Here is a 27,261-nt window from a genome sequence, read left to right on the forward strand (position 1 = left end):
CTCTGCCTCCCCAAGTATTGGGATTACAGGTGTGAGCTACCATGCCTGGCCAAGAGCTCTTAATTCAGAGTTTAAAATGCTTAGGAGGCTGGGCACTGTGGCTCATGCCTGTAATCCCAGCACTTTGGGAGGCCAGGGTGGGTGGATTATTTGAGATCAGGAGTTCGAGACCAATCTGGCCAACATGGTGAAACCCCATCTCTACTAAAAATATAAAAATTAGCTGGGCAGTAGTGGGACATGCCTATAATCCCAGCTACATGGGAGGCTGAGGCAGGAGAATCCCTTGAGCCTGCAAGGCGGAGGTTGTGGCGAGCCCGGATCATGCAACTGCACTCCAGTCTGGGTGACAGAGTGAGACCCTGTCTCGAAAACAAAAGAAAATGCCTAGGAAAGTAATTACAATTGAACTTTTCCCAATTAAGTATCTGTAGTTTACATTTTGTTGAAATGACATTATCTTGTAGAAGATTGAGCTCGTGTCTTGAAATTACTTTTAGTTGCTTATTTAAAAAAAAATTTTTTTTTTGTTGAGACAGTCTCGCTCTGTTGCCCAGGCTGGAGTACAATGGTGCAATCTCAGCTCATTACAACCTCCGCCTCCCAGGTTCAAGCAATTCTCCTGCCTCAGCCTCCTGAGTTGCTGGGACTACAGGCGTGTGCCACCACTTCCAGCTAATTTTTGTATTTTTAGTAGAGATGGGGTTTCACCATGTTGGCCAGGCTGGTCTCGAACTCCTGACCTCAGGTGATCCACCCGCCTCGGCCTCCCAAAGTGCCGGGATTACAGGCATGAGCCACCGCGCCTAGCCTATTTTTAAAATGTTTTAAGAATTAAATACTTCTTATGTTCTTGACACAGCTCAAGAAGATATAGAGTTTTTATTCTTACAGCTTTTTCTTTGGTGAGAGAAGCAAGACAAACATGTGAATTAGAAAAGGAGAATCACCTTCCAGATCATAGTGATGGAGGGTAAACTGCCTTCCCCACCTCACAGGGTAGAGCTAGAAACAGTGAACGAGGCAATCTTTGAGACTGCATGCACTTTGGCACACAAGCCCTGCTCTGTCCAGTTTCGGTTAGATGCCATGCAATCCCGTGGTCTGTCTCACAGTGTTTTAGAATGGGAAAGCTCTTTGGTTTCCTCTAGAGCTGGGAGCAGAGTTAATTCTTATGGCTCCAAGAATCGATAGAGGGGAAAGAGAAAGCCAAAGCAGCTGAATGTCAAATATCCAGATCCAGGTGGTAGCCAGTAGCAAACCACAGGATGGGCGAGGCATGCCTCTTTCCACTAAGATCTATAGCCAGGCCCCCACCACGCATCATTTAGTCCTCTTTCCCACCAAGGCCATGTCTCCCCCGACCTCGCCTACCCCTGTACCAGTAGGATAAAGTGTTCACCGTTGCTGCCACCAGCCCTGTGAAGCCATGTGTGGTGAAAGGAGTGCCCTGGCATCTGGCATTTGTGATCCCAGCAAGCTCTTCCACTGGCCCACTTTGTGACCTTGGATAATCCCTGTTAAATGTCCAGCTGTAGATTCCACAATTGTAGAATGAGAATAACTCCTCTTCTGTATTGCTGTGAAGACTTGGTGTGGTAACATACGACAGAGCTTCTAGGATGGCACCTGGTAGAGAGGTGCTTGCCACATGTTAGTTCTCTTCCCCCTTTGCAGGAATAGCTGCGCATTTGGGTTGGGTCCCTTTTGCTGCCCCACAGCTTAGCAGACAGTATGGCAGGTCAGCATTCTTCAAGGGAGATCTCATTCCTCACCCTTTTCTATCCATTTTTAACTGTGACCTTATTAACACTACCATTTTGTCTATGAAAAGATGAATATGGCTACTCTCAAGTTCATAATTCTATTTGATAGCATTCATTGACATTAGTGTGTGATTTGCCTGATAATCGATGTCTTGACTAATGGAAATATTTGTAAACCTTCTATCATGAATCCATAACTGACTTATTCTTAATTACAATCAGCTGCTGATTTGGCAACTGTGTATGTAAATTTGCCCAGATTTCAGGGAGCACATTTCACAAATGGAAAGAAGATGGCACAGCAGCTGTCATTTCTCCAGCTTTGCATTAATTTACCGTTTGCCAGCTTGGGTTAATTTCTCGTTTTGGCAAGAGCTAATATCTCATTCTCTTGTCTGTTCTCGTATCCTTTTTCTTATCTTTTTATGATAATTTCATCCTGCCCAGGTAATGTTCATGTTGTTTATTTGGAGAGAGCCAGTGGTTCACTTTTCTTTGCTCTGTGTGAATTGAGTTTCATCAGTAAGTATTAAGTAGCATTTTGGCCTCAATAGAAATGATAAAATAAGACAGAGTTACAGCCGGGAGAAGTGACACTTTAGTTGGAGAGAGAGAACTTAGATTCCTGAAATATTGAAATAATCCTATTATTGAAAACAACAGAGAGATAAAAATCATCCATTATTAGATGAGAAAATAAAGCTATGTACCAAAGGAGTAATAGGAATGTACAGGTGAGAGTGTTTCACATTTAACAATTTTTTTTTTTTCTGAGACAGAGTTTCACTCTGTCGCCCAGGCTGGAGTGCAGTGGTGCAGTCTCGGCTCACTGCAACCTCCGCCTCCCGGGTTCTAGTGATTCACCTGCCTCAGCCTGCTTACTAGCTGTGATTACAGGTGCCCACCACCACACCTAGCTAATTTTTATATTTTTAGTAGAGATGGGGTTTCACCATGTTGGCAAGCCTGGTCTCAAACTCCTAACCTCAGGTGATCTGCCAACCTCAACCTCCCAAAGTGCTGGGATTACAGGCACATGAGCCATGTGCCTGGCAGCAAAATGTATTTTTGCATTTCATTCACAATAGTCCTGAAGTGGGGTTGATCCTTAGAGATACAAGTGGAAAACTGAGGCTCGGGGACATTGAATGGCTTACCTAGGGTCAAAGGGCTTCTAAATGACAAAGTCTGGAGCTCAGGTCTTCAGATTTCAAATGGAAAGCTTTTATCTATATCCTATTCCCTCTCTCTCACTGCAATTAAAATAAGAGAAATGTGTTCGACTAGAGGCCTGGGGAGGTCACATGGAAAAAGAGTGGACCCCACTAGGTCTGATTTGGGTTGATGAAGAATAGGCAAGATTTACCCCAAGCCCAGATAACACACTTTTGACAAGTGTGGCATCTATGGATACAAAAAACCACTAATGGTAATGAAGCATCTTTTAAACTTCTTAAAATTTCAACTCATAATAAGAAATACACTTTAGATTTCAGTGTATTGTGCACTAACATACCTTTGTGCCAAAACAAAATTTCATGAACCAGTAATTAAATATATACAGTATACCAATTTATGCTATTTTAGTTGTTTAAAAAATGCCAGCCATGATGCAGCAAGAGGTTGTTGACCATACTTTGAATCTCAAACACCAGACCAGAAGGTTCCAATGGTCCCTAGTAGTAACAGGTGATGCTGAATAGATAATAAGGGGCCAGGCTGGAGGGATGTGAAGTGCCAGGACTGGCACTGGGGTTGAAAGTTCTTTTACCACCAAATACTCAACCTTTTTGAAAGGTTTTCATCCTATCACTTAGGCAGACTTTCATCATGGTAATGTATAGAAGGGAAGATTATAAATGTTAAGTTTGGGTAATATGAGAGTTTAAAAAAATTCCTTTAGCTATGTATTACATTTGCATTGGAAAGGTATTACATATTTTGAAAGTACTATTAATGCTTTTTGATCTTTTGCTGTTTTTAAAGGAAAATGATGCTGCTGCTCTATGAAGAAGGCCTCCGGGTTGTCATACACACCTCCAACCTCATCCATGCTGACTGGCACCAGAAAACTCAAGGGTTCGTAGGGGCCTGCTCACTTCCTGGCAGTGTGTGTGCTGATAAAGGTCAAAAGCCAGAACATTCACTTTATTCTTTTTTCTATTTTTTTTTTTAAGTTGTAAAAATAACACACATGGCCTAGAAAAAGAGTTGTATGCAGAAAAAGTTACTGTATTCTTTTACTACCTGCCCCATTCTACCTTCTTGGGGTAACCAGTGTTAACAGGAGCATCATCATCCACAGCTACCTCTGCTGTACATGTAAACATACATTACTGTTTACACACAGTAGTCTCTTCCTAGTTTTTAGAGAAGTGGCATCATATACACTCTACAGCTAAGTAGAGGGCACAGCACATGCAGAGATCTTAGGCAGAAAAGGGGTTACAGAATGAAAGATCTGAACCTGTTGTTTTCCCAGTAGGATTTACCAGATAGCTTTTGTGATTTCTCCTTACTCATGTATCCACCTGTATTTTAGCTTACCACTTCCCAAACAGGAATCAAAGGAAAAGTTGGGGTAGGGCCTGGTCATGTTAATAGTGTGCTAAATATTTCCCCACTCCCCCAGTTGGTGTATTTTCTTTGAAACAAATTTAAGCTGGTGTCTTTTTAGAGCCTTTAGTGTGTTAATAAAGTTGTGAATCTCCAAGAGAAGAATTGAATACGAAAGCTTTTATGAACTTTTTAAACTACTAACCCTCTGTACTTGGTGCACGTATGCTAGATCCAGGTTTTGATCCCCTTTTCAAGAGGGGTTTGCTTTTTAAAAGGGATTTTTAGGGATTTGCTCAACAAGTTCAGCTATTGTTCTTGATTATGACTAACTTTAATTTTCTTTTGTTTAAGCCATTTTGCACATCTCTGCCTGTCCTAGAGAAGAGCTGGTTAACAAACAGCCTTCTGTGTTGGGAGAAACTCGGACGTTTGTCTAGCACCATTTCCAGGTTCACGTTTTCTCTGTCATCCTCCTCTGCCTCACCCTGCCCCATATCATTGCCTAGCTTGGGCTAGAACTCCTAATTTGGAGTGTATTACTTTCAGCTAAGCTCTGCTGAGCCCAGGTTACATCTTTTTTTGTTTGTTTTTTTGAGACGGTCTCGCTCTGTCACCCAGGTTACAATGCTGTGATGCGATCACGGCTCGCTTTAACCTCAACCTCCTGGGCTCAGGTGATCCTCCCACCTCAGCCTTCTGGGTAACTGGGACTGCAGGCACATACCACCACACTTAGCTAACTTTCTTTATTTTTTGTAGAGACAAGGTTTTGCCTAGTTGCCAAGGCTGATCTCGAACTTCTGGGCTCAAGTGATCCGCCTGCCTCAGCCTCCCAAAGTGCTGAGATTACAGGCATGAACCACCGTGCCCGGCCCCAAGTTACATCTTAGTTTGAGCTGAAATAGCTTTCCAGCTTCCTTCAACAGGTCTTGCTTCAACCTGAGTGCGCTGCACAGGACAAATGTAATCTCCCTCCCTTAAAGCAGTCCTTCAGAGTTTGAAAGGGAGTCTTGTTTCTGAGCCTTACATCTCTTGTTCCCTCCCCACTCCCTTGCCCCACCATAGCATGTGGTAATTCCTGGTCGTTTTTCTATAAACATGTTATAATTTTTCAGTATCCCACTGAAAATATGCTTTTCAAAGTGAAGTGTGGCTCTGACTGGTCCAGGGTTGAGGGGATAGCTGCTCTGTCTCTTAAGTCTCAGCTGTAGCACTTTCTTGATCTACTGAATTTATGGTTAACTATGCCTTTGGTACCCCAAGAGCTTCTTAGCCAGTTCTCCTGAGCTGCCAGATTGGGTTTGGGGATTCATGTGGCCCTATCAAAAGGCAATGAGATTAATGTAGCTTGTTCTCATGAAACAATGTTACTAAAGGGATTTCTCAGGTTAGCTCTCAGCCTCACGTGGTTCCAAGAATCCCACCCTGGGCCTCCAGCTCGTTCTGAAGTTGGAAGCTTAGCTTACGGGCAGTAGTACTGTCTTGGGATTCTCTGGGGTGGTTGCTAGGAGGGAAGAGGCAGGGATAAGGGCTTGGGTGTTTCTTTTATTTAAAAAAAGTATTTTTTAATTTAAAATTTTAGAAAACTTATTGACTAGGTAGGAACGGTTCAAAACTCAGAAAGTACCAAGACTATGAAATCTTCCTCTGGCAGCCATCCTGGTGTGGGATCCTATTACTTCATGCTTGGTCTATATTCTACTCTCTAATGTTTTGCATTTCATGTGGTTTTTGGTAATTTTAAAACTTTCGAAAGCAGTTTTTGTATACAATCTCACTTCATAATTGGTCTACTGTGGTTCTGCTAATCCCCTTCAGCTGCCTCATGGTCCACCTGTTGATTTCTCACTTTTAAAATTAGAACAAGAGTTGCATCCAAAGCTCACAGTAAAAAATAAAATTATTTGGCTCATTATAATAATTTTCTCATTTTGTGATGTGTTAAAAATGCCTCATATCTCAGCATCTTAGTTTAGAAAGTCATTTGTCTTGTTTCTCATCCAGAACTCACCTGTGAGTGAATCTCTGATCCAGGAGGAGCCTCACTCAGCCTGGGAACTTTGAGGTGCTATTGCAAAGGGAAGTCCTCCACGTCTATCCAGCCCAACCTGGTCATTTTACACACGGAGGCAAAGGCCCAGAGAGATCGCAGAGCTTACCCAAAATGGTATAGTCAGCTAGTCGATCTGGGTCCAGAACATGGGCTCCGGCCCTCATCACACCATGCTACCTCCTGTGCTAAGTGTCTCCCCAGGGTGGGAAGCAGGGGTATGAAATGCCCCTTGCTAGAAACTTGCAGAGTTGAGAAGATATACGGCCGAGAGTCCTTGCAGTTCTGGATGCCTTCTGCCCTGGTGGCCTGCATCTTGCCAGTCTCCTTCAGGGGCTGCCAGGTGAAAGAGAAATTGGGCAGTTTCTCTTTCAGCTTAATAGATAGAACCCAGGGTGGGGAAAAGGAGAGTAGCCACAGAAGGGGAAAAAAGTAACACCTGATACTTTTGACTGCTCCTGTAAGTCATTGCTTTGCAACAGCCCAGTGAGGCAGCCTTGTTAACCCCACTTTTTTGCATTTGAAGAAACTGAAGCACAAGAGGTTTGGAGCCATTTTAGTAATCTACTGTGGAGCAGTTTATAGAAGGATTGGGATTAGATATGATTGTTTTCTATTTATGGATATAATGTAGAAGTTTTGGCAAAGAGCATTTTTTTCCTCTAGGGAAAAAGAATTAATGAAATGAAAGATGTCTGTAATGCTTCTTCAGTGAATTAAGTGTTGAAAGTTTGAGGTTATTGTAATGTCACTGAATGTGATATATACTTAATCCAGGCACCAGAAAGTATAAGACATAAAAATATGCTGCTATAGGACCTACATTGTGAAAATGGGTTTGTTAATTGAAAATAGATTTTTCACAAGCACTTTTGGTATAGATAACACAATTCTTATTTCACATTTGGCTGAAGAGCCGCATTGATGCAGACAAGGGCAAATTCTTGCTGGGATTACCACTAGTAGCATGGATTTGCTTTAACCATTAAGAGTAGAATTCTTAACTCTTGTCATCAAGTCTTAGAAAGCAATATATAGGTGCAGAGGTAAGAGGAGGAATAAGGAAGGTTTGGCAAGTGAGAGGGAGCATGGAGGGATGTGGGTTGGAAGAGGTGGGCAGAGCCCAGGTCTTACTGAATCTTAAATTCATGGCAAGACATTCAGGAATAATTCTGAATGTGATGGGAAACCATTGGAGTGGTGTGCTCAGATTTATGTTTCATGTTTCCTAAGATTACTTACCATGTGGAGATACCGAGAATTCACCTCTTTCTTTTTTTTTTTTTTTTTTTTTTTTCACAAATAGCACTTTTTATTTGCCACTATTTGAAGTCTGAACTTTAAACAGATTCTTGGACTGGTGGTTCATATCCATCAGCTCGTTCAACTTTAGCACCTGTCTCGTCCCCAGTGGCTTTTCCAGAACTACTGCCTTCACCATGAAGCTCCATGAGCTTTCCCAATTCAAACTTGGGCTTCTTCAGCATTTTTACTTTTCTAACGAAGACATCATGGAGAGGATAAATAGATTGGCAAGCCTTTTCTATGTCTTTTCCAATGCTGTCTGGAATCAATTTATTGACCACTTCTTTCAAGTCATTTGTCTGCACCTCTCGGGTCATGATTTCCATCATCTTCTTCCGGATTTGGCGGACCTGTTGGTGCTGAGCATAAGAGGTCTTCCGTATCTGATTGTTGCGTTTTTTAGTAAAACCAACACAGAACAGATGAAGCAAGTAACCATCGGTAGTCTTGACATCAACGTGAGCTTCAATCATTGTCTGCCATTTTTTGACCATGGAACACATTTTGTCACGGGTAAGATCCATGCCATGGAAGTTAGTCAGGCAGTTTTTACCCTGAACATCTTCAGTAATCAGCTTGAATTTTCTAAATGCAACTTCATCATTCTGCAAATCAGCAAGACTCACTTCAAACACACGACCCTTGAGACCATCAGATGCAATTTTGGTTCCTTGGGTCCTGGTGACGAGTGTCTTTCCAATATTTCTTATATTGAACATAGCAGGTGCTTTCACATCATACCAATCTTTCTTAGAAAATGGATCAACCACTTTCTTCTTGGCTCCCTTTTTGCCGCCTTTCATAAGGCGCTTGTTCTTACCAACCGCCATGGTGCTGGTCAGAGAGCCAAAAAGGGAGAATTCACCTCTTTCTTAGGATGAAGGCATAATCGATACAGAGATCATTATGATCAGTTGTGTGCCTGACTGTTAAAGGTTATTTTTTTAATTCCAGAATATGGTTGAGCCCCTTATACCCACGAATTGCTGATGGAACCCACAAATCTGGAGAGTCTCCAACACATTTTAAAGCTGATCTCATCAGTTACTTGATGGCTTATAATGCCCCTTCTCTCAAGGAGTGGATAGATGTCATTCACAAGCACGATCTCTCTGAAACGAAGTATGTGTCAGCTTATCAATTTGGGGTGCTTATGATAGGCTTATACCTTGGGAGCCTCATGAGGTCTGGCATGCAGGGGCCTGGAAAGAGGTGGGGTGAAATCTAGCCAAGCTTCAGGACGTGATGAGGGGATGAGCAGATTCTATCACATCTGTATCTTGTGGTTCTCAGGCATTAAAGTGACAGCCAGTGAATCCTCATGTTTACCTTAGCCTCCCACTGGGTTACTCTCACAATTATTGGGTTCTTTGTCTGGTACTTTACATCTTGTAGGCGTTCCATCATTAGTTGATTTGCTTGAAAATGAATTTGAGAGTCAATTCAAGAAAATGGATTGGCTCTTAGATCATTTCTTGATTATATTAGTTTTCATGTGTATTTTGTCATTTTTTTTTGGTGCCCAAAGCACATCACTATATTTTTATAACTTGTGTTTTTATGTCTTTTTAGTGTTTATCTTATTGGTTCAACCCCAGGACGCTTTCAAGGAAGTCAAAAAGATAATTGGGGACATTTTAGACTTAAGAAGGTAACAGAACTTTTACTATTTTAACATTTTTTAAAAATTTAATGTATATTCTCTCTTTTAAAATAATTATATATTTTGATGCAGCTTCACAATATTTCTGCACAATTCTGGGCAAATAGATACTTGATAAATTGATAATTATAATTCTTAGTAATTACTGCTTTTTAATGTGTTTTGCCTCTTTTATAGCTGTAGGCTGTTAATGGCATAAATATATAGACCTTTTCTAGTTTTTATATTGTAATAAAGATAGAGGCTTCCTATTCATACACATATTGTAGCTTTGATTATAGCTTTTGATTGTTCAGCATATCAAGTTTTAAGATATAAATTCAACAAACAGAAAATGTTGAGTAAAGACTACAACTGAGCTATAATATATTTTGATTATTAAACCAGTGCCCTTAAGAAAACAAATTCAAAAATAATACTTGCTGCTGATATGAAAATGCACGAAGAAAGGTCATAAAATAAGTTGAAGATTAAAGTTTTTTTCATCTCTTTTTAGGTGGTTTACTGACCTTAATAAATTCCCTGGCCAGGTGTGGTGGCTCATGCCTGTAATCCCAGCATTTTGGGAGGCTGAGACAGGCGGATCACAAGGTTAGGAGTTCAAGACCAGCCTGGCCAACATGGTGAAACCCTGTCTCTACTAAAAATACAAAAATTAGCCGGGCATGATGGCAGGCACCTGTAATCCCAGCTACTCGGTAGGCTGAGGCAGGAGAATCGCTTGAACCCGGGAGGCGGAGATTGCAGTGAGCTGAGACCACACCATTGCACTCCAACCTGGGCAACAGAGCGAGACTCCGTCTCAAAAAAATAAATAAATTCCCTAAAGTGGCTTTCTTAAAAGCCTTAACCTCTTATTCCATAAACTATTTAAAGTCTAAGAATTTTCCCTTGGTTAATGAAACTTTTTATTTTAATCTCCTTTTATGAAATGAGACCACAGCTTAAAGCAGGCAAGATCTTGAAGACATCTTTATGTCTTGGCCTAGAGAGGAAGTTCAGCACATTGGCCTGTGCCAGTCTTGGAGGCAGATATCCATAGCTGGGTTCAAACCCTGCTTTGTTATCTACAAGCCATGTGACCTTGACTTGTTCCTTAACATACATCGGTTGTCATCTATAAAGTGGACATAATAATAGTACTTCCTCCCGTGATTGTGAGGATTAAATGAAATGATGAATGTAAAATAGTACAGGGCACACAGTAAGTCTTCAGTGCACATACACAGTTGTTTGTGGACGAATGTCTAATAGTTTAGATAGGCTAGATAATAGCACGTATTACGTGTGATCACCATCTGATACTGAAAGTTCAACTGTATGTTAAGAATTTTCAAACCACTTTTTACACACAGTTGCTCATGTTGCACCACAGCTTTCTTCCAGGAAGGCCGGGCAGTGATTAGGTGCCTGTTTCCACTGAAGTGTAAATCTAAGCCAGAGGCTTGTCCAGGATAGGGTGGCCCTTCAGGGGCTGAGCACTGCAGTAGAAACTGGGTGTTGTAAGTTGTCGGTTCAGCTCTGTTTCCTACACCATGCTGTACCCAAGGTGGACATGGAAACTTTGGGCTTTTTGGGAAGTGTATGTGTAAGTATTAATGCCTAAGCTGTGTTAAGGAAAATAATACATATTAAATTAAACAAAACGTCAGTCAGATGAGCTACAGTTTATTTTTCTGCTCTCTCCAGCCCTCTAGGTAGGCATTCAGTACATAGTGGATACAGTTTCCAAATGTTTTCTTAATTGTTTCTGCAGCTTTGCATAATTATCAAAGCAGGAAATGCAGATCAGTCTTCTGCAGTGTTTTAGCTGGTATGTGTATGTAAATATTCTCTTTTATGTTTAGACCATCACAGCTGCCTGGAGCTCAAGTGTTAAACTATGAAGAATGTTAAGCCTCTTTCAAATGATAGGAGTCAAAATATGTAATCCTTCTAGGTATTGTTTAAGTGTTGGTAGCAAAAAACTCACTTTGTTTCCTCTGCTCTCTCACTACAACAGTCAACACAGAAAACTGTGACCAAATATGTGTGGGGTTTTCCTCATACACTAAGCAGGGGACACCAGCTGGGTGTCCTCTAATTCACTTCAATTCTTATGCTGTCTTCCTGGAGATGTATAAAGAAAGTGACTTTAAAGAAAGTGATGATATAAAGAAAGTGATGGTATAAAAAAAGTGATTTTTTATTCCAAAGCTGGCTTAGAGGAATAAGTACAGGCTTCCTGTCTTAAGGATACTGCTTTGCTCTTGGAGCAGAAAGTGGACTCTTTTAAAAGGGGCCTAGCATGAATGGCACGCAGAGGAGGAAGCAAGCAGGTGGATACTTCCTTACTTTCTGCCTTCTCTACCAGGCAGTCCATTTGGTCTCTTCCTGGGCAGAACTAGGTTGTAAAGATGGCTGAAACTCTCCAGGTGGGAGAGTTTCTTAGTGGGCATACTTTGGGTTGTAAATTTACTGCTGTCCCTCAAGGCAGTCCCCTGGTAGGAGAAAGTTCTGCTCTGGAGCTTCTAAGCACATAGATGAACTTGCCCTGTAGGGAGTGTCTAGTAAAGGAAAGGTAAAAGGTTATATTGTATTTCTAAAGGTCTAAGTAGGAAGTGGGGAAGGAGTTGGGGAAAAGTAGGGAAAAAATAATTGAAAAAATACATTTTTTTTTAAAGAAATATGGGGGTAGCCTCAGATCCCATAGATTGAGGGCTCCATCCCACAAGACTGCCCCTCTCCCTCAGACACCAGTTGCAAGTCTGGGCCTCCAGAACTTCTGACTGACCAGCTTCAAGTTGAGGTTCCCATGACCCTCTCTTTGGGCTTCATTTGCTAGAGCAGCTCGCTGAACTCAGGGAAACACTTAACATTTACTGCTTTGTTATAAAGGATACAGATGAAGAGATGCATAGAGCAAGGTATAGGGGAAGGGGCACAGAGCTTTCATGCCCTCTCTGGGTGCACCACCACTGTCCAGCAGCCTGCAGGTGTTCAGCCGTCGGAAAGCTCCCTAAACCCTGTCCTTTTGGGTTTTTAATGGAGGCTTCATTACATAGGCATGGTTGATTACATCACTGGCCATTGCTGATCAGCTCAACCTTTAGCCCCTCCTATCCCTGGAGGTTGGGGGGTTGTGCCAAAAGTCCCAATCTTCTAATCATGCCTTGGTCTTTATCGTGACCAGCCCCCATCCTGAAGTTGCCTAGGGTCTGCCAGCCATCAGTCTCATTAACACACAGAAAGACATCACATTGGAGATCCCAAGGATTTTAGTAGTTGCATGCCAGGAAACAGGGATGAAGACCAAATACATATTTCATAGTATCAAAGCTGCATTAAACACTTGTGATTTCAAGTAAAAAAAATCTAATTTCATATGACAAGTTGGTGGTTTATCTGAAATTTCTTCTGAAATGGGCCTTTTTAAACCTGTTTTTGCTTTTAGTACAAATCAAATAATTTTGGAAAGGAGAACTTCTGTCCATCTACTCCATTAAAAATATGTTTTTAGTATTTAAAAAAAATTTCCCAAAGAAGAAGTATGTATGTGTGGGTATGAAATTGATCACTAGTATTTTCAGCTTTTCTTGTTAATTAGGCTTTCCAAGAGCAGAAAACTGTTTTCAAATATTGCAGCATTTCTGTTAAGATTATTTGAGTCACTTTAACATTCACTTTTATTCTTTCCCAGCTTCTGAAAGACCATGCCTCATCCATGCCTAACGCAGAGTCCTGGCCTGTCGTAGGTCAGTTTTCAAGCATTGGCTCCTTGGGAGCCGATGAATCAAAGTGGTTATGTTCTGAGTTTAAAGAGAGCATGCTGACACTGGGGAAGGAAAGCAAGACTCCAGGAAAAATCTCTGTTCCTCTTTACTTGGTGAGTTCTCGACCTCATTGAGGTAATTTACTTTTATTCTCTACACAGGAGAAGAATTGAAAATTGGTCCTCTTTGTAATGGAGAGATGTTTTATTCTGTGATTCTTTTTTTTTTTTTGGCGTGGCGGGGGCAGGGTGCGGAAAGAGCAGTACATTAGCATCGTCATTTGCAATCAAGTTGCCTTTGCCTTAATATCCAGTGCTAAGAGCTTGCCGATTCGTTCAGGAGCTCCATTGCAGACACAGACTGGCCTGTGATTTTTCTATCCTTTCTTTCAGGTTGTTGAACCAAGGTAGAAAATATTTGATGTAGCATAGCCAGCAGAATTATGGGCATTTTAATTATTTAGAGACCTGTGAATTAATAATTAATTTTCCATTCAATGTTAACTTGAATTTCAAAGGAAAAAATACTCCAATTGAAGTATAATTTTACATCAAATATGGTTCCTGTTGTTTAATTACTAGTTCATTTTTTTCATAAGATGAGAATTTTTAAAAATTTAAAGCATATTTTCTAATTTAAAAGTATTTTTAACAGATTTTCATTTTCTTAAAAGCTGACTATCATTCCTTTTCTTCAACATGGTACATTCCGAGTTTTATTGTTTTCCTTTTATTTTTAGATCTATCCTTCTGTGGAAAATGTGCGGACCAGTTTAGAAGGATATCCTGGTAATTCTTGGGGAGACTGTCTTGGTTGTGTTTTATGTATATTTCATGAATGTCCTGGTAAAGTTTTACTACTATTGGTTAGAAATTTGGAGATGGTTTTCACTTAACTATATAAGGATCATGAAAATAGGCAATATGAAGCTCTGCATTCCGCAGATGATACCCTTCAGTTTGGGTGTGTTATTAATCCTTACAGAAACCCTCTGCACAATAGTTTTCATTTTTACCAGTAAGGTAACCAGCAGGTTGGTTGTCCAGACAAGATAGCCAGATAAAATCAGCTTCCCCTTACTCTTCAATGCCTTTTCAGAGCTTATCCAACATACCTTCCTCTCATCTCTGCATATCCTCCCTTCCTGTGTTTGAGGTACCATGTGGTCCTTTTAAATGCCTGCTATAGATAACATTTAAGGTCCGGAATTTTTAAAATTTTGCCTTTGATGTAACTTTGTTGATATGTCTATTCTGTCAAGGGCGTCATCTGCAAATGCCTAAGGTTTTTTGTAGGCATCTGTCAACGCTGTCCCTTTCCCTTATACTCATACCAGGCACTAAACCTTTATTTGGAATTCAGCAGCCCCGCTAGTTAGTGTAATCAGGAGATGTTAACCGAAAACCCACATAGTGGTTGTCTCTGGAAAAAGCAAAGTCTAATTGGCATTTGCTGATGGCTGAAAGCAGAATGTACTGAATTAAACTAATTTAGTCCATTTATTGCTTATCAGGCTCGATAAGAAAAATCTGCCAGAAAAATTTCACTAGCGTTTGGAGTGTATTTGCCCTTTTTTTTTTTTTTTTTTAATGGCAAAACCAAAATTACTTCACCGAGACCCAGGGATACAGTGGTGGTTTTTCTTTGGTACTCTTTTTGTGCCTCTAATAGGCTAGATTCATTCAAAGTGTACTTTTAATGGGGGAACAACATGGTATTTTTAACAAAGTTGTTTTATAACTGGCTTTGAAACTGAATGTTTTTAGTTATTTGAAGTTGAAGACAGGACATGCCCTATTTGATATGTCAGAGATGTTTGGATATAGATCTCTTTGGGTGTAGATCAGTGTGGAGAAGTTCCAGCATGTGTGTGGAAAGTCACTGATAATCCACTGTGGAGTTTTCTTCATTTTAAAAATGAGCAAGCATTGACTTCTAATTGTATTTCCACTTGGAACTTTCTTTATTCTCTTTGCAAGAATAAGGCTTTTAGAATTCTTTTTTTCAAACTGAACTGTTTACTGAACGTTTTGTTTTTTAGCCATTCTTTTCTGTTTGTCAGAATCTGCTCAGCCAGTACAAAGTCTGTTTGGAAATAGTGTGTAAAGGTGAAGTAGAAGAGGCACTGACATCTTGTCCTAGATTTTCCTCCCCAAGTCCCACGGTCTTGGGCAAAACAGAGGCTGTCCAGCTGTGTCTTATTTGCATAAGGAGGGTAGGATGGGCCAGGATTCTAACACTTCAGATCTGTGCAGTTATAGATGTTAAATTATCATCACCAAGTAATTCAATTATAATTTTTTGTTTTCAAAGTGTACTTTTAATGGGGAACAACGTGGTATTTTTAACAAAGCTGTTTTGTAACTGGCTTTAAAACTGAGAGGTTTTAGTTATTTGCAGTTGAAGCTTTTCAGGAAAAAGCTCTATTCTGCTTTACTTGGTGCGTTCTCGTCCTCAATGAGGTAATTTACTTTTATTCTCGACACAGGAGAAGAATTGTAAATAGTCCTTACATTCCTGATGGGAGAAATCTTTTTAATGTGTTCATAATTCTTGCTCTGAATGTTGAATGGGTTTCTAAAAAGTGATTAGCGAGTTGTCATTAGTTTTCAGTATGTTTGTGTTACATGAGCCTTATTTAAAGGCATCCCATGACTATACTTCGTAAAGTATATGATCATCACTTACTTTTGTTTATAAGTCTGGATGTTTATAAGATTTGCATAAAGTTAATACTGAAGGAAGGAAACCTCGTTAAGAGAACATATCTAATGCAACTATAGACATTTTCTTTCAAATAACTATTCTATAAGATGAAGTAATAGAAGTAGTTTTTTTTCCTGTTACCTTCTTGCTGTTTATTGTAGATTTTCCTCTTAATGAGGGATCCTCAAATTATGTTTCATAATTTTTATTGTTTTATTTTTCTTTTAAAAGCTGGGGGCTCTCTTCCCTATAGCATCCAGACAGCTGAAAAACAGAATTGGCTGCATTCCTATTTTCAGTAAGTAATTGGTTTAGACTGCTGCTATTGCTTCTTTAGGAATTAGAGTGTTATTTATGTCACTGGTTTGTTTTTTTTTAAAAGGAACTTTATGTAATATAGCTATATTCTTTCATCTACATATGTTAGTGATAGAAATAATTTAAAACAAGGTTTTGAATTTTTTTTGGAATAGGTTTTTAATACCAAAGAGGAAAATTTATTGCTGTAAGGTTTCTATTTAAATATTGGCATGCCAAGAAAGACAAATAGAAGATCATGTTGGGTAGTTTAGAATTTACATAAGCAGCATTTTAGTTCATTTTTCCAAAATATAAAGTATCATTATTCTGTCTGTACCGTCACACATGCAGCTGCAAGCTTGTTGAGGGCAGAGTCTATGCTGCCGTTTCCTGAGGATACAGGACAGTATCTGGCGTGTTGTCAGAGTTCAGTAAATGCTGAGTGGACAAGTGAAGGGAATGTCCTTCACCCTCCTCCAGCCACAGCAGTTGCACAGCCTGCATATGCAAGGCCAGTCTGTTTCATGCTTGCCTCAACAGGTGTTTGCTGTGCTGGTTAGCCAGAAATGAAAGCAGAATTACTTTGAATTATAGCTTTCAACTGTAAGTCAGTGTGTAATCCTAGAGCTTTTCTTTAGTGCTTTCTTGAGAGGTTTTTCCTTAGAGAGGACTTTTCTTTAAATTGAACTCATTTCAATATTATATTATTAAATTCACTTGAATGAAGACAGTGATGGTACCTACCTAAACCTGATTCTGTTTTCACAGACCATCTGTTAATCTGGAGGGACCATCCTCTTATATTCATAAGTAAAGATTGTTGCTTCATGATATAGGTTCCCATAGAACCATAGTCTGCAATATTGGAAACTTAGAAACCAAACTCAGATTTGTGAATGTCAGCATTTGACTAAAGTATTTCTGCCCTCGCTTTTCAGTATTTCTGCCCTCGCTTTTCAACATTCATTTTTTCATATACTGTTTGTATTTTGCCTTTTTTGTATTTTGTTTCATTCAACAAGCTTTTGCTGAGCCTCTACTCATAACACACTGTGGAAGCATGATTCTTCCCTTTAAGGAGCTCACAGTTCAGGCAGGAGACATATACACACATGCTGTTAAAAGCACAACAGAAATAATATGTATGCATGTATGTATGTTCATGGCAAAAATGGAAAGGCTATATGCTGAAAGGTTGCAGTGCTTCTTGTGAAAAGTGGGAAGTTTATAATTCTAAAATGGGCATGCGTTACTTGAACGGAGTTTCATAAAATATCACAGGTCACAGAGTCGTGTAGCCACTGTTGATTTTTAGATAATAGGCTCTTTGTTTTCATGCAGTTTACTAATATTAGGATTATGATCAATTTTATTTTGTAATTAGTAACTTTTGTCTTTTCTGTCACTAGCAAATGGTCAGCTGAGACTTCTGGCCGCAGCAATGCCATGCCACATATTAAGACATATATGAGGCCTTCTCCAGACTTCAGTAAAATTGCTTGGTTCCTTGTCACAAGGTAAATAGTCCTTACATTCCTGATGGGAGAAATCTTTTTAATGTGTTCATAATTCTTGCTCTGAATGTTGAATGGGTTTCTAAAAAGTGATTAGTGAGTTGTCATTAGTTTTCAGTATGTTTGTGTTACATGAGCCTTATTTAAAGGCATCCCATGACTAATCCCTTTGTAAAGTATATGATCACCTACTTTTGCTTATAAGTCTAGATGTTTATCAGATTTGCATAAAGTTAACATTTACTTCTGTTATTTAATACCTCAATAGGGGTTATGCAAATTGACATTTGGGGTAAGTACAGAAGAATAATGAAATGTTAAAATTAATATTTTTTTCTTAATTAGTTTCTCCTTAGGTAATTGAAACCTGAAGCAATCAAATCTCTTATGTGTCCTTTTCTAAAACATCTTTAAGGTGTAATTCACATACCATAAAATCTGCCCATTAAGTCTCTACTGTTTTAATGGTTTAGGATAGTCACAGAATTATGTAACCATTGCCATAATCTAAATTTAGAATATTTTCATCACCCTATAAGAAACCACCTACCTGTTGGCATTTTTGTGTCTATTTTTATAGGAAGATAAATTGCTATGCCCTTTGAAAACTAGAACTTCAGTTCCTGACTCCCAGGCTGAACCCAGCGATTAGGCATCTCTTCATGATTCAGTAACATAATTAATGTCAATAGCAACTAATTAAAGTATCACAGAGTAGAATTATTTCTTTAAGAGAGGAACAGCACTCATGAACAAACTTTTAAACAAAAGAGCCACTTACATCTTCTTGGAGAGAGAGAAAGATTTATTTTAAGGAATTGGCTCATGCAATTGTAGGGGCTGGCAAGTCCAAAATCCATAGGGCAAACCAGCAGCTTGGAGATTTAGTAAGACTTGATGTTGCAATCTTGAGTCTCTTTCTACTTTATTGGAAAAGTTTAATTTAATGTCTGTTTGGGTGTTGTTTTCCCTCAAAGTGTAATAAAAAGGTGATGTACTTCACAGAAATTACGTATTATTGATTCTGTTTCAAGGGCATTAAGGGAAGTGGAGATTAAAGTAACCCTGTGAGTAATCTTTTTCTAAAGGCAAAGTTTTTGTAGTTCAGTTCAATGGCAGTGTGTGCTTGACTGTGGGAACACAAAGAGCCAGGAAGCACGAGCCCTGCCATGCATGTGATGTTGTATCCTAGTTGTTTACCTGTGTGAGGACCATAGTGGAAGCACTGTTAGAAATGTATTGCCTTGCTGGGGCAGAGGCAGGATCAAATGAGAGATCAGCTAAACTAAGTAAAGAGGTGCTATTGTAAGTAGGCCTAGAAGTAAGCCTGAGAGAAAACCCAGACGGATTAGAAGGAACTAGTGAGGACAAAGGCCATGGAGGTGGGAAAATACACAGGGTTTTCAGGGAAAATCTGAGTGATTCCATGAGGCTATGTAAAAGGAAACACAGGTTCAGATACCTTTGGCATGTATTTTCTAAAGTTAAGTCAAAAAACATCCACTGTCAGTTTACTCATTTAATATTTGTCAGTTTTGTACTGTGAATATCTGCTTTAATGTCGAATGGCTGTTACTAAATTAAGCAAATTATAGTTATTTGAAGTTTATTGTAAGAATTTGAAATTTGTCATTATGGATTTGTGGCTTCTAGTTTTATTCTGTAATAACTGGACTGAAAGCTGTATCTACTTGCCTAAATGTTTAAAGATGAATAGCAACAGCATTCATTCAGCAATTTCAATATGCCAGACTTTTCTGGGTGAGCAATCATGTGTATTTACTTATTTAATTCTCACAACAGCTGCATGAGGACCAGGAGGCACAGAGTGATTAATAAGCTGCCTACTATCATGCAGCAATAAGTGATGGAACCCAGATACGAGCACACCTCTCCTCTACTGTCTGATGCCCCTCTTAATCAACATAGAGTTTTAGTGTGCCTGTTTTCTACAAAGACTAGTTAATTCCAAAGAAATTGTGTCAGGCTTTACTTTGATTGTTGTATAAAAGAGGAAAAGGACATTGAGCATTCCAATATGATTAAAGGATTTCTAAGAAACATAAATAACAACTTAGATACATAGAACCCACTCTCTCAGCCCTTCCATAATAAAGGAAAGTATAGTTTCCAAATATAAGTGGCATCTACCAGTAAGGAGCTCCCTTGATTAGGTTTGGACATTTTGTTTTGTCTGTCATTTTTTCTGAACCTGTCAGAAAGAATGTTCCCAAACCGAACTCATGTAGATGGAGATTTCTTTTCCCAGCATTCTTCTTTGCCCTTGTGGCACCTGTCTCTTATTACCAAGCTTAAAGCCTGAATGTCCTCTTTCACTATTCCTTCAAATGTTTGGCAAACATTTGCTGAGGTCCTCCTGTGGATGCCAGGCACTCAGGATAAAACAGAAGATTTAGATAGTGTCTTTTAGATGCTCACAGTCTCTGATGTGAGGAGCCAGACACAGAAATAATTACAATAGGAAGAGACCAATTCTGTGCTTGAGGTGGGCACATGGATGCTTTGGAAATAGCTGTCAAAGCCTATTTATCTTTGAAATGTTTCAAAAGTTTCCTTTTCCAGTCCTTGCAATTACCAGGTCAGAAACTTATCACCTGGACTTCTGAAAGGGTTTCCTATCTGTTGTGTCATCACGTGGATGTTCTTCATAAGCCACTCATCCTGGTTGCCCATGCCCCTTCACCTTTCTGAAACATAGAGTTTCCTCATTGTTCCATGTTCAGAATTCCCCACGTCCTGTAGGCTAAAGTACAGATTCCTCAGTTTGGAAGTCATGCCCCAGCCACACCATTTTCACCATTCTTACCCATTAATCCCCAAGAGGAGCCTTGAGAAGAAGCCAGGCTAGCCTCCTTTGCCCCTGAAGTCATCCAGCCAACAGCCCATGTAGTTTCTTCTCCTGATCCTTTCATCCCTTTTCTCTCTTTCTTCAGTTGCTGTTCATCTTTTAAGAGTCGTGTTCAGGTCCCATCTCCGCCTGGAGCCTCTTTCAGCCTCTGCTGGTCCCTCCCTGTCCAGATCCTTAGATCCGTGTGCCACCAGTGGAGCTCACAGCTCCTACCTCACTATTTTGTCTCTCAAGCATGAGCTTTAACATTGTCAGACAGTACTAGATGAGATGGTCATGTCTACTATTGAACAAGTCTTGCCTTGGACAAGTTTCTTAACCTCTCTGAGCCTCAGACTTCTCAACTGCACAGCAACTGTGAAGGTTTAAGGTGCCAACTATGGTGACCTGTGGGAGTAAGAAGAAAGGGGCAGGGGAGAGAATTGACCTGCATTAAGTAGCCACCATGTGGCAGACACTTCTGGTGCTTTACCTACATAGTAGTGTCTTTCAGTCCCCACAAGAGCTGTGAGGTGGCGTTATCCCCTCCCTCCACTCAATGAGGAATAAGGCGGCAGAGTTGAGGCAGTTCTACCCATTACTCAGCAAATATGTATTGCCCGCTGTGGCAAGAATAGAGTAATTAAGATGAGGTTCTCACAGAATTTACATTTGCATGAAAGAGATTTACCAAAGAATTCATTGTATACATATTAGTTAATTGCACTTGTAATGCTTTTTGACTATTCTACATAGGTGGGTTTTTAGCCAAAACATCACTTCTGGAGCCTGGTGGCTTCCATAATGCCCTAGATTCCTGCATTGTCAGCGTTCTTTCCCTATTCACTGTGGTTGCTTGTGTAATTATCTGGCTTCCCCTCTAGACTCTGTGAGGCCAAGTCCGTGCCTGTCTTGTTCAGCATACCCTGGTGACTGGCCAGGTGCCTGACATGTGGAGGCTGATGAAGCCTAGGATTGAAGTGGTAACCATGAAAGCACTGCCTAGACTGCATAATGGAACATGGGAGGGCCGTCAAAGGTGATTCCTGAGTTTGGGGTGTGTAGATGGGGATTGTCACTGATATCAGTATAGAAGTCAGGGAATGGAACTGGCCTATCACAGTGGGATGATGGTGAATTTGATTGAAGATTGATTTATCATGGTGGAGACTTCAGGTGGAATTGTTTGTTGGAGATGAACTTAAAAGTTTGGTGTACATATAGTCTGTTTTGGAGTTTTGGTTAGTACTGATTGTTAACACCGTAATCCTTTGCGACTTCCAGAGGAGAATATAGCGGATCAATGCCTGGGCATTGAGGAACATACAAGAAATACATATCAGGTGGGCTTTTCATGCCTACCAGGTGTTCCATTGCCAAACAAATGAATTGGATTCAAGCCATCCCTCCTGGGTTGAAGAGCAACTGGTCACACATTCTCCATTACATAATTTTTCTTCTACCTAAGAAAAATGTTTTATATATATTCTATTTTGGGTATCAGATTTAACCATTTATCCAGCACATAACTACTGAGCACCTACTATGCACCACACACTTTTCTAGGTGCTAAGAATGCAATAAACAATAAAACATCTTGACTTTATGTTCTGGTGCTGGGAATTACACAGAAAGCAAAGAAGTATGTTTATATATGCAAATGGTGGTAAGTGCTATAGAGAAAAAATAGAATGATAATTTAGGTGCACAATCCTTTATTCTAAATTCTTGGTACCAGATGTAGTTCAGTATTTGGATTTTAGAAAGATAATATGGTACCTATACTGTCTGTTAATATCCCTAGTGGTATCTGGACCAACACTTCATAATACAACATTTTGGAAGCAAAGATCACAGGTAGCCTCATGTCATCTTAGTTCAACTTTTGTTGCCCAATGAGTTAAGATCAAGTTTTGCTATCAAATGAAATGAGTTAAAAGCTTTATTTCAAATTTGGTTTAGGTTATTGTTTTTAAATTTTCAGAGCTAACATGTAGTTCTTAACCAGCAGTTCCAGGCACAGTTCCAAGCACATTTTATATATATGTGTGTATACATATATATATATATATATATGTATATGTATGTATATGTATATATATGTATATATTAATTCATGTAATTCTTATAGCCGTTCTACAGTGTATCCATTAATCCCCATTTCAGATGGAAGAACTGAAGCACAGAGGTTAAACAATGTGCCCAAGAATCCAGAGTCCCCACCCTCAAACACTGTCCTGTAGGGTATGAGTGCCCGGGTTGGGGAGGGAGGCTGCTCCTTAAGGAAGAAGGTCAGGGAAAGCCTTCTGACGTGGTGACATTCATGCAGAGACCTGAAAGAAGTAGGGGAAGAGCCATGTGGATGGGTTGCTGAGGGACGCGGGGTGGGGAGTGGGAATATGCTTACCGTGTTTGATTAACAGCAAAGTGAGTGTTACTGGAGTCAATAGGATGGGAGGGTAGGTGAGTTCAGAGCAGTAGTGGGTGGCCAGACTTTGCCTTTTTACCTGCTTTCAGATATTACCGTTTCTTTGATGTCTCCGGGGTTGCCTGAGGCCTTATTAGTCGTTGGTCTATGGAAAGCAGTTCAATGAATGTTATAATTTGAATTGATTGGAATAATTGAGTGCTTTTCTAAATGCTTGTTCCATGAGATTTTCTAGAATAAGATGTAGTTTTAAATAGTCGACTTCAGCTTATACTCAAATAGTGTGTCTCTCAACAGGGCACTATTGTTATTTTGGTCAAGATAATTTTTTGTTATACAAGATTGTCCCATGCATTATAAGTTATTTAATAACCTGGCCATCACATATTAACTGCCAAGTCCTAATGAAAGCTGAAAAAAATTGCCTTATACATTTCTAAATATTCCCTAGATTTTATGCTCTGGTGGACAATATCATCATCCTTGAGAATAAATTCGTTATGAACAACTGATATATCCTTTCATTTAATATATTTACTTGCTTTAGAATAGTGAGGCAGGATTGTAGAGAGCACTGTGGATTCTAGTCCAAATGAAGTGCTCATGCCCAGCAAATCTAATGCTCTGTCAGCAAAGTAGCAGACATACTAGTTTTAAGAATTGGATTTTAGCCAAAGGTAAATACATCAAAAGCTACGTAAATTTAACTTTTGATATTTTTCTACTTTATTATTACTGATCCATATTAATGTTTGGGTTTGGAATGAATAACCCACTCCTCTTTATTAAGTACAATAAAATTAAAACAAATTCCCAAGAAAAAAATTATAGGAGTAATAAGCACAGAGAATTATAGGCAATATGAATTTTGACTTTTAACATGATAGACTTTAAAAAATAATCTAGAGCTGCATATCCAAAGAAGTATTATGATCACCCTTTGAAAGTAGGTGCTTTGGCCAAAAACATTGCCATTACTCAAGTTTTCTTTCCACTCTTCCAAGTTCTTTCAAAATAAGTTGACGTGACACATTAACAAATAAGTATTGTTTCTTAGTAGACATTCTTTGTTTCCAGCCTTGCATTAGTTTTCTGTTGCTATGTAATATATGATCACAAACTAAGGGGGCTTAAAACAATACAAATTTACTATCTCATGGTTCCCGTGGGTCAGGAGTCTGGGCGTGGATTAGCTGAGCCCTCTGCTCAGTGTCTCACCAGGCTAAAATCAAGGCGTCAACCCAGCTGTGCTCTCATCTGAAGCTTGGGGGTCCTCTTTCAAGCTCACGGTTGCTTGTGGCTGTAAGCCTGACGTTCCTGCTTTCTTGTTGGCTGTCAGCCCGGCGTTCTCAGCTCCTAGGTGCTGCCCGTGGTGGTCTGCTGCATTCCTCATGGGATGCTTCTTGGAGACCAGCAGGAGGATCTATCTCAGGAAGGACCCAACTCAGGCCCACCCAGGATTATTTCCCTTTTGAGTAACTTAGTCAATTAATTGATAACCAAATTATGCAAGTGAAACTCCATCATATTCACAATTCTGGCTTATCCTCAAGGAAAGGGGATATACAGGCATGTGCACCAGGGGCCATCTTTCGATTCTGCTTTCCACAGACTTCACTGATGGAGTTCCGCTCTTATTGCCCAGGCTGAAGTGCAGTGTCACGATCTCGGCTCACTGCAACCTCTGCCTCCGGGGTTCAAGCAATTCTCCTGCCTCAGCCTCCTGAGTAGCTGGGATTACAGGCATGCGCCACCAGACCACGGCTAATTTTGTATTTTTAGTAGAGATGGAGTTTCTCCATGTTGGTCAGGCTGGTCTTGAACTCCCAACCTCAGATGATCCGCCCACCTCGGCCCCCCAAAGTGCTGGGATTATAGGCATGAACCACTGCAACCGGCCCACTGATAATTCTTTCCTGGTTCGATTTACCCGTCTTATTCTCCAATTTTGGCTGGAATTAATTTTTTACTGTTTCCAAAATTGGGGTTTGTTTTCTGTAGTTAAGCAAAAGTACCCTTGTACACACTCAAAAGACTGAACCTCTGGCTCCAAAGCTCTTTGAGAAGTTCTGTACTTTCTTGGAGCCAAAAGAGGCAGCTGTACTGGAGTAAGGGACCAACCCCCGCAGCATGACTGCTTTGGAGAACCATATTTACTTGGGTATTGAACTGTATATTACTTGGGTTGTTAAAAATAATAGTCCTATAAAAGATTCATAGAATCACAAAAGATCTGATTTCCTAATCTTAAAAAATCTCATCCCCTTAGGAAATGTATTTCATATGGTTCCTATTGGGTCTACGTAATATCTTATTGCCTGTTATGTCTCTACCCATCATAAGTAGAGGATGTTGACTTCCTGATCATTTGGACTTTGTTTCATCCAGTTGACATTTCACAAATGTGAAAACTGGCTACAGAAGGTCAGGAATTGGAATCTTATAAAAATACTAGCCTTAATATAGTTTTTAATCTTTCCTTTTATTATTTTAAATATAAATCATAGTTTTCATTTCCTCTCTTTCATTATGTGTTGTGATTGAGGTTCTGACTGAAAACATTTTTCATAGATCCTGGGTCACGTTTTAGTATATGGTTGCCATAGTTACCACGTCACCAAGAATCATAAAATCTGCACCAAAACCTTTTTTAATGAAGTTTCTGTTGAACTATCTGCATTAGAAGTTTCCTTTTACTGTAGAGAAAAAATGAGTTTATAATTATCATGCTTCATTTCCTACCAGAATACTCATTGTGATCTTTGGTAATTATTCTTTAATGTTTGTGCCTTCTGGCAGATTGGCTAATATAGTGCCTAGTTCAGTATCTGGCCTGTAGTGGCTCAGAACTGAATGAATGGTATCCCCCTTAATCTAACTGCAGTTTATTTTCAGACTGCTTCTCAGGTTTTATTTTTTTCTGTACTGTCTACAATAACTATACTTTTCTTTCAACTTCTAATTCAAATGCTCCCCTTAAAGTGAAACTTTTTCTAGCTCAGCAGGCATAATTATTTTTTCCTTTGTGTTTTCATGGCGCTTTTTGCTTGGTCCTTTTTACATCTTCCCAGTTTATTTTATTTATTTATTTTTTAATTTTTTGAATATCTTCTCACTGCTTCTGTAGGCATCGACCTGGTTGCTTCTTTATGGGTCTCTTTGCTTCCCTGTGTCATGAGCTTCAGGTGAGCAAGATGCCTGATCTTACTCATCTTTTTCTGCTTAGCATCTAACACTGCATGGCACATGGTTACTGACCAAAAATTATTTGAATCAGTACCCTTTTAAAAACTTATTTTTTTCCAATAGGTAACATACACAATAAAATAAATGGTATATAAAGAAGGTATGTCTTCCCATTCCTGTTCCCCAGCCACCCTGCTCCTCATCCGGAAACCACTACTACTAGTTGCTTGGGTTTAATAGCTGTAACCCATCAACATTTTCAAACCCAGGGTCCACAGATGGTGACATTACCCAATCATCCAGCATATTATGGAGGAAATAACCTGAGATAGAGTCCAAAGATCCAAGTCCTAATTTGAGATTGCCACTTACTAGCCTTGCCACTTAAATTTTGGAAAACGCTTTTATACCCTTGGCTTTTATCTCATTTATGGAATCCCAAGGATGATGATAGAAAACATGAGGTTGTTTCCTATTAAACAGTATGCTGTGTTTAATATTAGTTCACTGCTTGATTTTTCATGTCTGTCATATTCATTAGGCCTCTTAGGATTTAAGAAAGCACCTTATAAAGCCTTTATCTGTTTTGCCTGTGTAACACATCCATATGAAATATATGACCTTAAGACGTATTCAAGCTAGGTGCAGTGGCTCACACATGTAATCCCAGCATTTTGGGAGGCCAAGGCGATCGGATCACTTGCACTCAGGAATTCAAGATCAGCCTGAGCAACATGGTAAAACCCCATCTCTACAAAAAAAAAAAAAAAAAAAAAAGGCGGTGGGTGCGTGGTGGTGTGCGCCTGCAGTCCCAGCTACTCAGGAGGCTGAGGTGGGAAGATAACTTGAGCCTGGGAGATTGAGGCTGCAGTGAGTCATGATGGCACCACTGTACTCCAGCCTAGGCAACAGAGTGAGACCCTGTCTCAAAAAAAGAAGAGCTTTTCATAGATATATAGCCTTTTCTAAACTAAATATGTGGTTATTTTTATTTTATTTATTTATTTTTTTTGAGATGGAGTCTCGCCATGTCACCCAGGCTGGAGTGCAGTGGCATGATTTCGGCTCACTGCAACCTCCGCCTCCTGGGTTCAAGCGATTCTTCTGCCTCAGCCTCCCGAGTAGCTGGGACTACAGGCGCATGCCACCATGCCCAGCTAATTTTTGTATTTTTAGTAGAGACG

At 39.7% G+C, this 27,261-nt stretch overlaps 2 protein-coding genes across 7 annotated transcripts in view; one reads left to right on the top strand and one right to left on the bottom strand.

Annotated features, from left to right (window-relative positions):
* Nucleotides 1-27,261, top strand: part of TDP1 (tyrosyl-DNA phosphodiesterase 1) — a 90,821-nt gene that overhangs the window by 21,598 nt on the left and 41,962 nt on the right. For all 6 annotated transcript variants that reach the window (XM_055361200.2, XM_019009500.4, XM_055361201.2 and 3 more), the window contains 7 exons: nucleotides 3,753-3,845; nucleotides 8,635-8,802; nucleotides 9,253-9,331; nucleotides 13,023-13,208; nucleotides 13,835-13,883; nucleotides 16,033-16,099; nucleotides 17,511-17,618. In XM_055361200.2, coding sequence (XP_055217175.2) covers nucleotides 3,753-3,845; nucleotides 8,635-8,802; nucleotides 9,253-9,331; nucleotides 13,023-13,208; nucleotides 13,835-13,883; nucleotides 16,033-16,099; nucleotides 17,511-17,618 — 750 coding nt within the window. The remainder of the gene's footprint in view (nucleotides 1-3,752; nucleotides 3,846-8,634; nucleotides 8,803-9,252; nucleotides 9,332-13,022; nucleotides 13,209-13,834; nucleotides 13,884-16,032; nucleotides 16,100-17,510; nucleotides 17,619-27,261) is intronic.
* Nucleotides 7,645-8,534, bottom strand: LOC101145399 (small ribosomal subunit protein eS1-like). The gene has a single exon (XM_055361204.2). It carries the CDS (start codon nucleotides 8,508-8,510, stop codon nucleotides 7,716-7,718), a length of 795 nt encoding a protein of 264 aa, XP_055217179.2. The 5' UTR covers nucleotides 8,511-8,534; the 3' UTR covers nucleotides 7,645-7,715.

Source organism: Gorilla gorilla, chromosome 15 (genome assembly GCF_029281585.2).
Source record: "Gorilla gorilla gorilla isolate KB3781 chromosome 15, NHGRI_mGorGor1-v2.1_pri, whole genome shotgun sequence".
In the NCBI taxonomy this organism is placed as follows: domain Eukaryota; kingdom Metazoa; phylum Chordata; class Mammalia; order Primates; family Hominidae; genus Gorilla; species Gorilla gorilla.

What these genes read in the sequence shown, in the direction of transcription:
- LOC101145399 (XM_055361204.2), bottom strand. Translation starts at nt 8,510, where the DNA reads ATGGCGGTTGGTAAGAACAAGCGCCTTATGAAAGGCGGCAAAAAGGGA.